The sequence below is a fragment of the Eutrigla gurnardus genome (genome assembly GCF_963514095.1).
Source record: "Eutrigla gurnardus genome assembly, chromosome: 14".
Taxonomy (NCBI): Eukaryota; Metazoa; Chordata; class Actinopteri; order Perciformes; family Triglidae; genus Eutrigla; species Eutrigla gurnardus.
This window is the reverse complement of record NC_139937.1, coordinates 13,742,307-13,756,492: the sequence shown is the minus strand read 5'-3', so window position 1 is coordinate 13,756,492 and position 14,186 is coordinate 13,742,307. Positions and strand designations below refer to the sequence as shown.

Genomic DNA, 14,186 nt, shown 5'->3' with positions numbered 1-14,186 from the left:
CGCGAACGCCTCCCCAAACAACCCGAGAGTCCGATATCGGCGTCCCACAACGCTCAACAGTTTAACGAGATGGTGAGATGCAGCCTCAGCTTGGCACCGACCCTGGAGTAGAAAATCTGCCATAGAGGATCTCATGGCTAAGCAGTGACCCTGCAGGCCCTCGGAGTCTGCTACAGACTGAGTGATAATTAGATCATAAGGGAGTAATCTGGCTCAGTGGGTAAATACCAACTACATACATCATTAACACCATCCCAGCCAGTCAGTGCTGCCAGGAGATGAGGTTAATGTCCGTCTGAAACCACTCAGGGATCACTGGAGGCCGTGGCACTGCTGGATTTGGTTCTTGTCCTGCTGTGACTGTGAGATACAAACTGAATGTCGGTGCATACAGTAGTGTAAGGTAAAAAAATATTTTTGTATCAATAAAAATTAACGATTTCTGTGACATCTGTAATGTAGAACTGATTGTTTACAGGATTCGGGGGGGAAGTAGAACCACTATGGAAATAAGTTATATCAATTTTTGTTAATATAACTTATTCATCATATGCTATTTACTGTTTATGCTACAGTATTTAATTTCTTCCTCTTTTTCTGATCTCTACATGTTTGATTGAATTTGTGCCTTTCCTGTTTTTTGTTTTTTTCTTCTTCTTTGGTCAAGTGTTATGTTCAGGTTGTTTTTGGCAGAACAAGCTCAACCAAAGAAAACTAGTGTAGTGTATACAATGTGTATGAACGTCAATATTGTGTGTATTTGTAAGGAAATGTCCGAAAAGGGTGGACACAACACTGAATAAACTAGAATGAATGTAATGACTGTAAAATCTAACAGATACTCCGAACACATTATATTGCCCCCAAAGTCCCTTAAGAATGTGTTACCGTACTCCACCCGGCCACATGAGGAAAATCAACATGCACAGTGTATGACCGTGTCAGCATCATCCCTGCAGGATGTATAAAAACAGAAATCCCCTATTGTACCATCTCTACTGTACATTCCACCGAAAAATCTCCAAGAAAAGGAGTGTGCACTAAAAATAGCAGCTCGTTTAAAGACAGGCGATTAGGTCTCGAGACACCTGTTCATTCTACCTTGCTAATAAATGCCAGAAGACGTGCTACTTAACGCTTCCTCTCTCCACCTCGGAGGGGATTAGGGGGGTGGGGGGGTGGGGGGGGGAGTGCTGATAACTTCCTCTGGCATGGGGTGCTGGCACGGCGCGATAGGCAGGGCAGGAGGGACGGCGAGAGGGCAAGCGCCTCGGCGTGGAGGGGTCGGCCAGCTACCACAGCTGGGCCTTAGAAAACACAGATAGGATTGAATCCGCGGGGCACACGCATCAGAATAGGCAATCTAACAGCGCGCAGGCCAGACCTCCTGACCAAGGACTAATATTCAGATTGTCAAACAAGAGTTGGCAACCGCAGATTTTTCTGAGCAACGGGGAAGTGGCTAATCTGCTGCCAAATATAACTAAAAATCCATCTGTTTCCTTAGATTACCTGCCAGGATTCAATTGAGCTGCTCCATATCTCCCATCCTGAGAGATTTCCAAGTGGCAACGAGTCAGCTAATCACCCGGCAGCCCACACATTCACAAGTGTATTTCCATGCAACGCTTACGGGAAACATATGCGCAGTGTTCATTTTCATACAGCCAGTTTATTGCACGGTAGGAAACTATAGGAGCAAACATTTAGTCCGAGGGAGTGACACGCCGTCTTCTTGCACATATGTGCTTATTTGCTTCGGTAATGGTGTGTGTACGCCGACGTGTCCGCCTTTGTATGCGAATGCTTGGTTGCTTCTCCCGTCAGCCTGCTTTATTCATCCTGACACAGATACATTTTATTCTGGCTGTGATCAGCACTTTCTTGGCAGCTGACATTGTCCCAGCCAACGTCACAACTCCTCCCATACACAGCTCAGCAGTTCCACTGGGAACACTCGAGAAAACTCAGCCACGGCGAGGTCGCCGCCCTCTCTTACATTAGCCCGATCTCTAGTTCCACTAGCCGAGACAGAGAGGCCAGCTCCATGTCCTCCTCTACGCCTGCACTATACACGGTGAAGCATCACACTGCTCCTCGAGCACCAATTCTGTCCAGTCTTGCTACTTCCACATTACTTCCAGTCTCATAGTCAGCAAATGTCTAGTTTCAGCCTTTCCTCCTGGTTTTATTGGAACTGGAGCATCTCAGGTTTTAATCCACAAAACGCATAAAACCTCTCTGTGTTGTTGTTGCTGGTTGGGAGCAGTAGGTGGGCCGTACCGAGACTGCAGTCAGCTGTCTGTGTCTCACTCTGGGCTATAATAATAGCCCGGCCATGGCTAACAATAGAGAGGTAATAGATCTCTTGCCTATTGTTGGCCCAACCTGCTCTCCTCCTTCCTGTCCCAATTCATCGCTACAGCACGTCACTATTAGCCTGCTTAACTAAACCGCATGCAGAGTACACATGGCGGTCAAGCACAAGAGCAATCTGATATCGCCTCCCTGTGAGCAGGTTACACCCATCACTTTGCTCAAATATTGCTATAGATGCCATATGATGTTACACACCCCGGTGTCCGATACCCTTGTGAAGTTAAGACGACACAGGACGTGTCATGGCGGGGGGCTTTGAAGACCGGCACGTTCAGTCAAATAAACAGATGAGACCACAGTACTGTACGGCTGAAATTAACTTGAACTCGCTGCCTCTCAACATCTGTCCGACGGCATAGAGATCTGTTTGACATCGACTGCTTGTAAAATCCCAAATCAAAAGGATTCCCTTGCATTAGCCGCCTCTCTGCGCAGATTTAAAGCCAAGCAGCCAACCAAGCAGCCGCCCACTTGAGGGTGAGGCGACCAGCTTCTCCTCGCCGTCTACAGCGACACAGGCAAGCCGGCTACCCCGCCTCCCCTCCCTCCTCGTGGCCTGATGCCTGGCGACTTTAAATGCCTGCATTTCCTGAGATACTACTTCAAATGATTGTATTTATGTTTCACTAAGGAGGATTTCTATGGTTCCGTGGAGCACCCCCCCATTCCCCTCCCCCTCCCTTCACGTTCCACTACTACACATCCAGGCCATCTCCTCATCATCACCATGGCGATGGTGGCAGTATCTCAGTGGGACGAGTGATATTAAGGGATTAGCGGGAGATCCTCCATCAGACTTCGGTCGAGGAGCACGATCCCGGGATCACAACAACGGCTCTCTCTCTCTCTCTCTGTGTGTGTGTGTGTCTCTCTCCCCTGATCAGTGTCAGATGATGGGGATGGAAAAACAGGCCTCTTCACTGTTATTTCCACGGCAGATACTGTAGCACACGCAAGACTACACAATCCGAGCAACCGTGAACACACTAACGCGTGCACACATACAGATACTGAGGAAGAATGCGTTTAAAGCGCCCACAAAGCCACCTTCAGCCCTAGGCAGTGGGAGCAGTAGTCTATATGCTGTACAGTATGTCCTAGTGTAGGTTACACGGCCGTGCCTGTGTGCAGCGCTCAAACAGCAGGCTTATATAAGGGCCGCGGCTGCATTAGTGACGTTATGATAACGGCTGCTCTTTATCCTCCCTTATTTATGTCAGTCGGCTGCCTCCGTAATCTACCTACAGCAGCATCTACTGTACATGTAGAGCACTGTAATGCCACTCAGCGTATGACCTTTGACCCCTGCCAGGACCTCGAGGAACAATAACCAATTCAAAGCGATGGGAGGGGAAGTATGATGGCACAAGAGAGCAATAAAAGTTGTAATATGATACGTGATGTGTGTGATGGGGATATTATGAGGAGGCGGAGTCCCGGTCAACTCAGCTAGATATACATATATATTCCTAAGGCCTGCGATGCTATGAGAATACATGTAAAATGAAAATTAGTCGTGAATTGTATGTGAAATAGAACTGCTCAATAAAAATACTTAAACAGGAAGTCAATTGAAGAAAATAGAGTGTTAAAAACAAGCAGTTTCACAGCAATATAAAAAATATATACCGCACAATTACAGTATGTATTTAATAGGAAATAAGTTTAGAGAAGTGGTTGCGTGAAGTGAGCAGGAATTGCATGAGCACACTGTAAAGTTTAGCATTATCATTACATATTGAATGCTGTTGCCTCTGTGGAGCTAACGTGTGTGAGTGTGTGGGTGTTTCATTGAGAGTCTGGTATGTCTGTGTGCGAGTGCTGGACGGATACGGGGAGGGCTGTATTTGTTTATAGAAAGCACTGGATGGTTTGGGGATTTTTTTTGGCCACACAAAGGCGTATTAGAAGGACCGGCTAGGCGGCATCCATGTGTTTGAGTCACCAGCTTGCACCTGCTCCAACCAGCTGAGTCTTGAATGAGCAGGACATGGACGGACACACACACTCACACACACACACACACACACACACACGCACACACAGGGAAGGAAAGATTAGAGCGCCCTGTGTAAACTACCGCTAGTAAATATGCCAGCTCACTCACACACAGAGCAAAGCATTGCTTGCTGTCATTGAACTCATTTCATTTTTAACCTTCGTTTGGGCGAATAGCATTTCTCACACCGACCTAAACTGTTATTTTAAAGTAGCAACCAATCTCCACTAGACTTTTCTATTTAGTTTTAGGGTCAGAAACTAGGGCGAGTGTCTTAACAAAGGTCTGTGCCGTGTCTCTTTATAAGAATCTGCATCACGAAAACAAGCTTATTTGGGGCCGTACTTTACCAAAAATAGAACTTATTAAGGTGGCCCACATGAAATGTATGAGCTTGCATTCTGGGGCGAGTCTAACGTCGCGTTGTGTCCTGGTCTCGATGGAAAAACTTCAAGAACTCGTTCGTTAGCGGCAGCACACGTTCATTTGATGTGTTAGAAAGTTAGTTTGGCTGTGTTAGCCGTTGGCTAAGCTAGGTGCGGACCTAGCTTGACGTTGAAAAGACACTAGTTTTATGATATTTTTTACATAAGAAGGCAGATACCACTTAGCCTCAGCTGACTATAGGCAACATGTAAACCTAGAGCTCGCAACAGGAAGCAGGAAGTAAAAGTTTAGCTCTGTCCGTTCCTATTTTATGATTCGGAACGATTCTTCTATTCTAAAAATCAAACAATTATTCAATCTAATTTTCCACAATGTAAATAACCCTTTAAATGTATCAACCTTAAGCCTATAACTATTGTGTATTTAATGCTCAACACAAGCTTGTTGATTCACCTTGCAGACGGTCTTGAGGTCTGACTCACTCTGTAGCCTCACACACTACCATGATGCCACTAGCCTGCTTGGTTTTGAGGAATTATAACAAACGATTCTTAAGTGTACCAACACGTAACAACAGCACCGGGCTTCCCTCAGAGGGTCGGATGCTGTATATCTTCCTCCACACCGACTCCACTCAGGGTGGATGGGAACGGCCATAAAAGTGACAAAGTGGCCCCTCTCGCCTCCACGTTTCTACTCTCTCTGCTCTCGTCGGCTAAAGGCTACCTTTTCCCATTCATCTCCTTTTTTCCTGTTTTTTCCTGTTTCTCTCGCTAATATTCATCTCTATCGGCATTTCCATCACATTGTGATGCTCCCATTTGGGGCTACCCTTGCACAGCACGCTGAGAGGCTTATGTAACATCAGGCCAGATGTTCTAGTACTGGAGCTGTGCTTGAGTTCTGTTCTGACTCAGTCCAGGATCACTAGTCGCCAACGTTGCAATCATACATTTTAAACCTTTATTCATCTGAAGACAAGAATACATTGCATCACATGTTTCACATGCGAGCTGGAGTACGATGTGCTCTCGATCTCGGGACGTGAACTGATCTGAACATACAAGACGCCTGCTTATGATTTTACCAATCCAACATTGGCTGCTTAAATACAGCTCCTTATCAAAGAATTACAGCAGCTCGAGGCGCTGTTGACTAATTATTTAACACGTACAGTGGAACAGCAGAGTGCACATGTCACTTTACATACACTAAAAAATATTTTCCCACCGTCATGTTTTGCCAAGGGCATTGCAAATTGCGCAGCCAGGGGGAGGAAAATCCCTTCAAACTTTGCTGGAGGGATAAGAGCCGAGAAGAGAATAAAACCTATGCTGACGAATGCAGATGTTATTTAGAACAAAGGCCTGGGAGACAATAGAGCCCGATGCTGTGCTGTGCCACGCAGGAGAACAGCAGGCTATGGGAGATGGCAGGCCGATTGCTCCGTCAATGGGGACTGAGGCTGTCATATCAGCAACGAGAGCCGATAGCATCTCAGACCTCAATGTCTCTCCTCTCGTTTCTCTCTGATGTCCTCTTCTCCTTTCCTGTCCTCTCTTCTCCCCTTGTCCCTTCTCATTTCCTCCCCTATCTCTTATGCTAACCTGTCCCACACTGTCCTCTCGTCTCCTTTCCTGCCCAGTCTTAGCTCATCCTTTTCTGTCTCGCCCAGTCGAAAATGCACGTAAGAACATGTTGAAACAAGCAAAGAATTGACTATCAACGAACAAGTTTCATCGGTGCAGTCAATGCCTGATTTAACATCATCAGTGGCGTAGAGCTCGATCGCTAACTAAACACATCAGTGTGACATTAGTGACATGTTCCTATATCTAGGGATGACACCATAAAGGATTTTATCACATCGGGTTAAAAAAACCAACAATCACAATCATCGATCAATGTGAATACATCATCACAAGTGATTTGAAATAGATATATAGCTCACTATCATGGTAGAGAAGTTAAGAAATAGAGTCCGATTTAAAAAAAATACAGAATACAAAAATACATGAAGATCATAGGGTTCAAGATTATTTCATTGCTCAATAAAAAGGATGTTCACTGAAGAAAAAAGTTGTGTCTTATCTCTCAAACAATGAAAATATGTGTTTCTTAGTGAAATGTTATGTATGTTGTAGTGCCATTTCACGAGTGTTAAGTACATTTTAAGCACCAACCCTCTTATAGAAGTAGTCATCAACAAATCCTCACTCTTTAAGTAACATTAGCTGTTTTAAAGCTACATAAATCTACATTTTAAATGTGTATTGTGTAAAGGGAACCCACAAAGAATTATGAGCCCACACTACAGCTTCACTCAGCTCTTGGTCACATTTAAGAGTCTTTCAGCTCGTTGTTTTGGGTTTTATGGCATGTGACTTTCTTGTTTCGCTTGAGTCTCACCGCTCTCATCCACCTTGCGTCTGGCAGCTGTTTCCGTGTCCACAAGCCCAGCACATTGGACATCATAGAGCAACTAGCAAGCTGAAGAAAACAATAATTTCTCAGTAGTTGTGAGGACAACAACAGAGCTATACAGAGAGGCGATATTAAACATGCATTCATCATTTCACACAACTTCAAATGTCTGCTATTCATAGGATTTGATGGGAACAAGAAAACTACCACCAGCTTGATCCTATAAAATTCAGCCAAGGTAGATCTGTAGCACAGTAGACTATATTCCCACACTTTCAGCCAACTGGGGATGTATGAAGAAAAACTCAATGACGAGTAGATAGGACACAATACGTTAATGGCTGAAAAAAAGGGTAGATGAATAGGAGAGCACCTCATCACGAGAGTAATGCACTTCACTCCCACAACGGCACAGCTTATGCTTACTTGTAAATATGTTTATAAATATTGCACGCATTATATATCATTTTAATGACGCCAATTGTGTTCTAACCAGATTTCCCGTCCAGCTGAGCCAAACTACTTGACAACGTGCCAGCCTTCCATAACCAAAACACATTGTTACTTTAATTAGCACGATGATGTATTCATTTGGCGTGCGTTCTGCTTCGTGGAGTCAAGACAGCATCCACTCTTACACTTTCTCTCCCCCTCTCCCTTGGGGAAAGTGATGGGGGATGGGAGTCTCTGGAACGCTCATGACAGAATCTGCTCTTTGCATGGGAAGGCGAGCGAGCATGGGCGAGCGAGCTAAGGGAACACGAGGAAGGAAGAGAGAGCGAGAATGAGAGTGTGTGTGTGTGTGTGTGGGTGTGTGTGTGTGTGTACTGTATATTGTCCAGTGGGAAGCTGCTGAGCATTGCCTCGCCTCATTTCACAACCATAGGTCTCTCTGTCTGTCTGTCTCTCTCTCTTTCTCCCTCTTTTCAAATTCAAATTTGCTTTATTGGCATGAACATGTATTTAGACTGCAAGCAAACGACAACATACACTATACTATGTTACGCTATCAATTGTTGAAGGAGCTCAGTATAGTTTCAAGAAATATTTGACTGGTTCTCTACCATTTCATATTTTCTTGCTACCCTGACAATGACAGTTTTACTCCACTTTGATTTCGGTAAATAATTTGCTCCTCTGTTCTTTACACAAGCTACAGTGCACCAGGAAATGTTTCTCTGCCTCTAGCTCTTGTTTGCTGACACCGTGTTTTCTCTGGGTTGCCAGGTTTGTCTCTGTCCAACAAGTTGTGGTCACTTTATTTATTTAAGGTCTTTCTGAGCTTCTGGTCAACCAGCAGTGCCTAGAAAATCTTCTGCTTGGTCATGTCTGTCGTGAGCCAAAGAAAAGACAACACTGATGCCTAGGCCTGTAAAACGTGTGTGTTTGTGTGTGTGTGTGTGTGTGTGTGTGTGTGTGTGTGTGTGTGTGTGTGTGTGCATGCGTGGGTGCACTCTAGCACTGCTACTCTCTCAGAGGGGCTAAGATCCTATAGCCTCCGGGGACACAGAGCTTCTATACTCTGACCCCAGCTGGTACACTGAGCTCTCTAGCTCTATCAGATAAATGACCGGGACCGGGAGACGAAGTGTGCATGTGTGGTGGGGGATGGGGCTAACAGAAAAAGGAAATGGGATGTGATCAATCAAAGCTAATTCTAGGTCAATGCTCTTCATGTTGTACACACACACACACACACACACACACACACACACACACACACACACACCGACCCCCCTACACCTCTCACCATAGCTGTGTTGCTTATTAACCAGCAACATTAATAGTTTTCCCAAGTCATCGTGTCAAAGTATACAGTTCGTACTAAAACCAGTTGATTTTGAAGTAGAATCAATAAAATAAGATCCCCAGGTTAACCTCTTTAAGGGTCATGTAAACAATTCACTTACTCTATAGTTCCATTCATTATGAATGTCCAAATTAAATAATGAATGTCTTGTCTAATTGGATCCTCATCACTACAACTTCCCGTTGTACAGTTATAGTATAAACAGAGACGATACAGAGTACTACTTAGCCAATGAAAATAGTTGTATAATGTCTTCTGTGTAGATAGCTTTGGTCATGTTTAACAGAAATGTATGTTACAAACTCGCTGAAACGCTGGTTTTACCAGCCATGGGAGGGTCTAGCTGCCATGTTGATATTATGAGTTTAATATTATGGATGATAAAAGTCAGGATATCTCTGCTACTTCCACTTGACCATTCTTATTATCATGTCTCTGAGTATCCCAATTCAATAGAAGAGTAATACACAAGTTCACAGAACTGTTAAGAATATATTTTGATACTGTTATTGGTGTTAGCTTGGGGTCTGTCCGACTAACATCATCGTCATATTGGCACTATAGTAGTTACTGGATATTGATACAAAATAATACTGAAGCATTAATTGAAAAAAATAAGCATGAAAGTCAAAACTAAAATGTAAAAAACTGGGAGCCCTGGGACAAAAATGACAAAATGTTCATCTCTGAGATAAAACATCCTAAAACACATGATGCTCCCACTCAAGAGGAAACTGAACGAGAACCCGGCCATCCTTCGTCTTGTGCAATAAATCGGGGGTGCCCAAATAGATGGCAGAGCGGCACCTCAGAGGCCTGGAATAGCTGCCTCTTAGTGGGAGTCCCTCCTACAAGGCAGTCACTATAATTAGCACTGTCAAAGAAGGTCCCTGAGCGAATGACACAGTCCCCCCAATTCATGAGTTGAACACTGTCCCAAGGAAGAGGTGGAACTGGGAAGTTTACTGGGACGCATGTGGTCTTCAAAGTGGAAAGATGACTAAAAATAAGACTTGATGATAGCATGTTTTGTGACGGAACAATATCTGTAACCCAAACATGCGGCAAGAAATCTAGAAACAGTGACACAGCTTAAAAGGGTAGAGGTGTGAACGACAAAGTCCGAGTAAGGATGGGAAACCAGGAAAAGCTGCCCAAGAGGACTGGAGGAGCAGGGGAGAAAGGAGAAGTGGAGCCCCGGGCGTTCTGTGGGTCACCCCATCTCTGGCAGCTGATGCCTGCCTGTGGGATGCAAAGTGTCTGGGGTGGATGGGGGTGGGGGTCCCATAACCCATCATTGCCGTGTTGCTCTGAGACTCGCTGGTGCATGGGAAGCCAGGATAGCCGATAGCTCATTTTAATGGAACAATGCACCTGGAGCCATGCTTAATTATAGCAACTCTTTACATATTTTGTATGAAGAAATGTACTAAACATGCTTCTATGTCTGAAGCTTTCGAGGACAAAATTCCAAGAATGAGCTCTAGATATGTAGAGCGTTTGCCTTATGGACCTTGGGAAATCGATTCTTATCGATTTTCTACACACACACACACACACTCACACACACACATGTATACACATGCCTGCTAAGAATGAGCAGGCTAAGAGAGAGCTAATTACATGCAAGTCAGCAGCACTGGATTTCCATCCACGCACTCTGTAGCACCTCCAATGAGATGACAGGAAGTTGGCAAGCCCTGCAGCTGGAGGCTTCTCTCTCCCTCTCTCCCTCTCTCTTCTCCATCCCTCCATCCTCCCAGGATTCCCTCTGTTAGATTACACACTTCCATGTTCAAACCGCCACTTTCCCCGCAAAGCCATCCAAGCCGCCGTGGGTTTGGACCGTGACTGCGACAGCGCCGATGCACGGGCTATAGGGTCGGATGATGCAGCGTGGGTGTTTGTTTTGCGACACGGCTGAAAAAGCTACAAACCGTCCGACGACGAGTTAATCCACTGCAGTCGTACCCATGCCAGGGTTGAGCACGTTAATGCTGCTTTAGGATACGTTATGCTCGTGTGATTCATAGGTAAAGAAAGTGGGGATTTACTGTTGTGATGACTCATGATGAGTCACCTTGTACATATAGAATGAGCACCAATATGGCCTTGCTGTATGAAATGGTGAGACTGAAAATGTACTATTAGGCTAAAAAAGGGGATCAAGAGGTCTCCCGCACACTTAATTTGACCAATCAGAATGTCTGAAACACAACAAAATGGTGGCTGCCAGCCCTTAATATTAACTCCACGTCTTTTGTCAGCCGTTTAGCGTCAGCAGTATAGCTCTGCTGGAAAGATAAAACCCCGGCTAACCAAGGCATGCAGGAGAGGAGCCATACAGGAAACCTAATTCTTATGCAAATTAACCTGCACGCAATTGACACTGAGGCCTCTTTGACCTCCAATGTCTTGCATGTCTTCAGCCTGCAATCAGAGGTAACTAACGTTATGGGTGAAGCAGTCAATCAGTCATGTCCCTCGCAAATACATTGCATGTTCTGCCCATGCTCAGTCATGACAAGGATTTGACATCACCGTCAGACTAAGAGTGACTAAAAGTGACAATCCCCTTTACCTCAGAGAAAGAGGAATAAGAAAAACACTCAGCTATTGGGGAAAGGGGGGAAGCAGCGAAATGGGAGGGAAGGCGGAAAAGGCCTGGATGATTCACACGGCACACACCGCAGCGGCTGAGGTAGCCGTGTCTTGGAGTACATGAGTCATGTTTATCATGCAGCAGCACTAGGTAGGGACCGCACAACTTCCACTTCCATTAAGAATGCGGCCTTAGTGCAAATGTTTACGTGATGATGGAAACCAAAAGGGCTCTAATGCCTCTGAAAAAGCTCCCAGTGATGGTGGCACACATCGTTCACACTGTGGTCACTAGCAGCGCTGGGAGGCTGCAGCAACAGAAAACCTGCCAGAGATCTCGAGCAGAAATGTGGACAGATTAACACATCGGGCCATCGCCTAGAAATGTAGACATCTGTGCTGCATTCAAAATGAAATAGTCTCAAACCAATGCATCCTGGTTTGCAAGCATGCAAGCACGAGCATTATCTTTCATTGAAGGAGGAAAAAAACTACAAGAAAATCAACAGGATGGAAACATTTAAGGAAACCACCCGGAAATCCCTCTCTCTCTCTTCATCAGCCTGTGCTTTCCTATTAAGGTCAAACCGAATTTTTTAATTAACAATACATCAATCGAGTGTGTGTTTTTATGTGCAGGGGGCAAAGACGACAGAGTGTAATTTTTCCACCATAAAGCTGAGTTATGGCTCGCACAGTAAAGGTTAAAGCGGGGATGATGAAACAGAGCCGGTCCACCTTAAAAAGTAAAAGCCCACAGTGGATAGCGCCGTGGTGCTGAAACAGCTCCGAGCGACATCTGTACACAAGAGGAGGAGGGAGGGGGGGCAGATCTACCGAGACTTTAACGTTGAAATCACACACACCCCGCGTGCGCCATTGCCACAAAGGACACCTTAAATGATCCGTCCACTGTCCACTGTCGTATTGTGTAATCTCGGTGACGTTCGCGTGGAAAGGTTAAGCAATTTGACGTGCTTTTTACGTGAAAATGGCGCCCGTTGCTGCTAACCCAGCCCATTATAGTACACAACAAGCTATAGCTACAACAAAGTGGTGGTGGGGTGGTGGGGTGGGGGGGGGCAGAGGTCGGAATGTGTGCCGCATTATATAGAAAAAATGACACTCGGTTGTTGAAATAAAGTGCTTCCTAAACGGGGAGTGAGAAGCAGGCGAGGTGAAGGAGTGATCTCCCGGTCCCACCGGCTAGGAGACGACTAAGCTTGGATGTCAAGAGGCAACGCGATCCACCAGTGTTATCTCACACAGAGACAATTACACACATTCACACTGTAATGACCATCCACAGAAACCCGGGGGTCGTCCACCACCACCACCTCCACCAGCAGCAGCAGCAGCAGCAGCAACAGCACCATCCGCTCCCGTTCTTACTTTAACATCGACTGTTCCTTCGCGTCCTCCTTCTTCTGTCGGTCCATGACACCGAGGATGATCTTCCTCTCATCCTCGGTGAGGTGGCTGAGGTCCGGCATCTCCGGCATGGCGCCGGCCGCTGAGGCAGCAGCAGCGGCGGCGGCGGCGGCGGCAGCAGCAGCAGCAGCAGGGCCAGGGCCGCCCCGGGGCCCGTGTGGAGCAGACATCTTTTACACACAGAGGCTAAAAACAACAACAAAAAACGAGAAAAGCACCGTCAACCAGCAGCATTCCGGGTGATATTTTTTTACTTTTCATGCCGTCAAACTGTAAACCGGCGGTGCAGATTCGCTGGAGGCACCGTGGCTTACAGGCGGCATGACATCTTGGTTAGGAGTAGCCTATCGTGCACATATTACACCGTGCTGCAGAAAAATATCAATAGCAGGCTTCATCCTCATCTATTAAATGATCACAACGGGGGGTTTTATCAAATAGGATACAGCAGAGTGAACGTTGCACACAAACGACGGGGGTTGATTCGCGATATTCGAGCGGTTGCGGGTTGAATCGCCACATTCGTACACATGGAAATGTCTAAAACGCTGAGGAATAGAAACAGATGCCCTTAAATGAAGGGAGAGTTGGCCGGGCTGTATAGGATACAACCTTCAAGGTAATCCAAACACAAGCCTGCATCCATCCAGGGATTTAAAAAAAAAAAAGTAGTGAAAAAAAAGAGGATAAAAAACCCAACTCTTGCCTTTTATTTTGCAGTCATGTTAAATCCTGTCTAACCCATCGCTGCCATCCTTTAGGAAGGTTTCACTCGCATGCTGGAATAAAAGATGCCCGCTCCGTCCTTGTTTGTTTTCGTTTGGACTCCTTAACCCTCCTCTGTCACTCTGGTTAGCTCGCTTTCTTCCAGGTTGGTAATTCTTGGAGATTTCTTAAATGCACAAAAATGGATGCAATGAGTGAGAGAGAGAGAGAGAGTGTGTAGAGAGAGAGAGAGAGAGAGAGAGAGAGAGAGAGATGAGAGAGAGAGAGAGAGAGAGAGAGAGAAGAAGAAGAAAAAACCCTGATAGAAGAGGAGGCGGGGCGATGGAAACGCGTAGCTGCATAAAGCCGAGAGGACGCGCTGGATGTTCATTGACAGCAGGCAGACAGCGGCCGCGAAAACGCGGAGTGGAGGCGCAGCTGCGTGCAGCT

General features: G+C 45.7%; 1 protein-coding gene across 19 annotated transcripts in view; it reads right to left on the bottom strand.

Annotated features, from left to right (window-relative positions):
* The window catches only part of rims2a (regulating synaptic membrane exocytosis 2a), a gene marked incomplete at its 5' end in the record, with an annotated part of 127,899 nt that extends 114,698 nt beyond the window's left edge, over positions 1-13,201 (bottom strand). For 17 of the 19 annotated variants that reach the window (XM_084026310.1, XM_084026291.1, XM_084026308.1 and 14 more), the window contains one exon: positions 12,993-13,201. In XM_084026310.1, coding sequence (XP_083882436.1) covers positions 12,993-13,201 — 209 coding nt within the window. The remainder of the gene's footprint in view (positions 1-12,992) is intronic. The other 2 variants (XM_084026297.1, XM_084026298.1) reach the window with 1 other exon arrangement.
* Between the last annotated feature and the right edge of the window lie 985 nt (positions 13,202-14,186).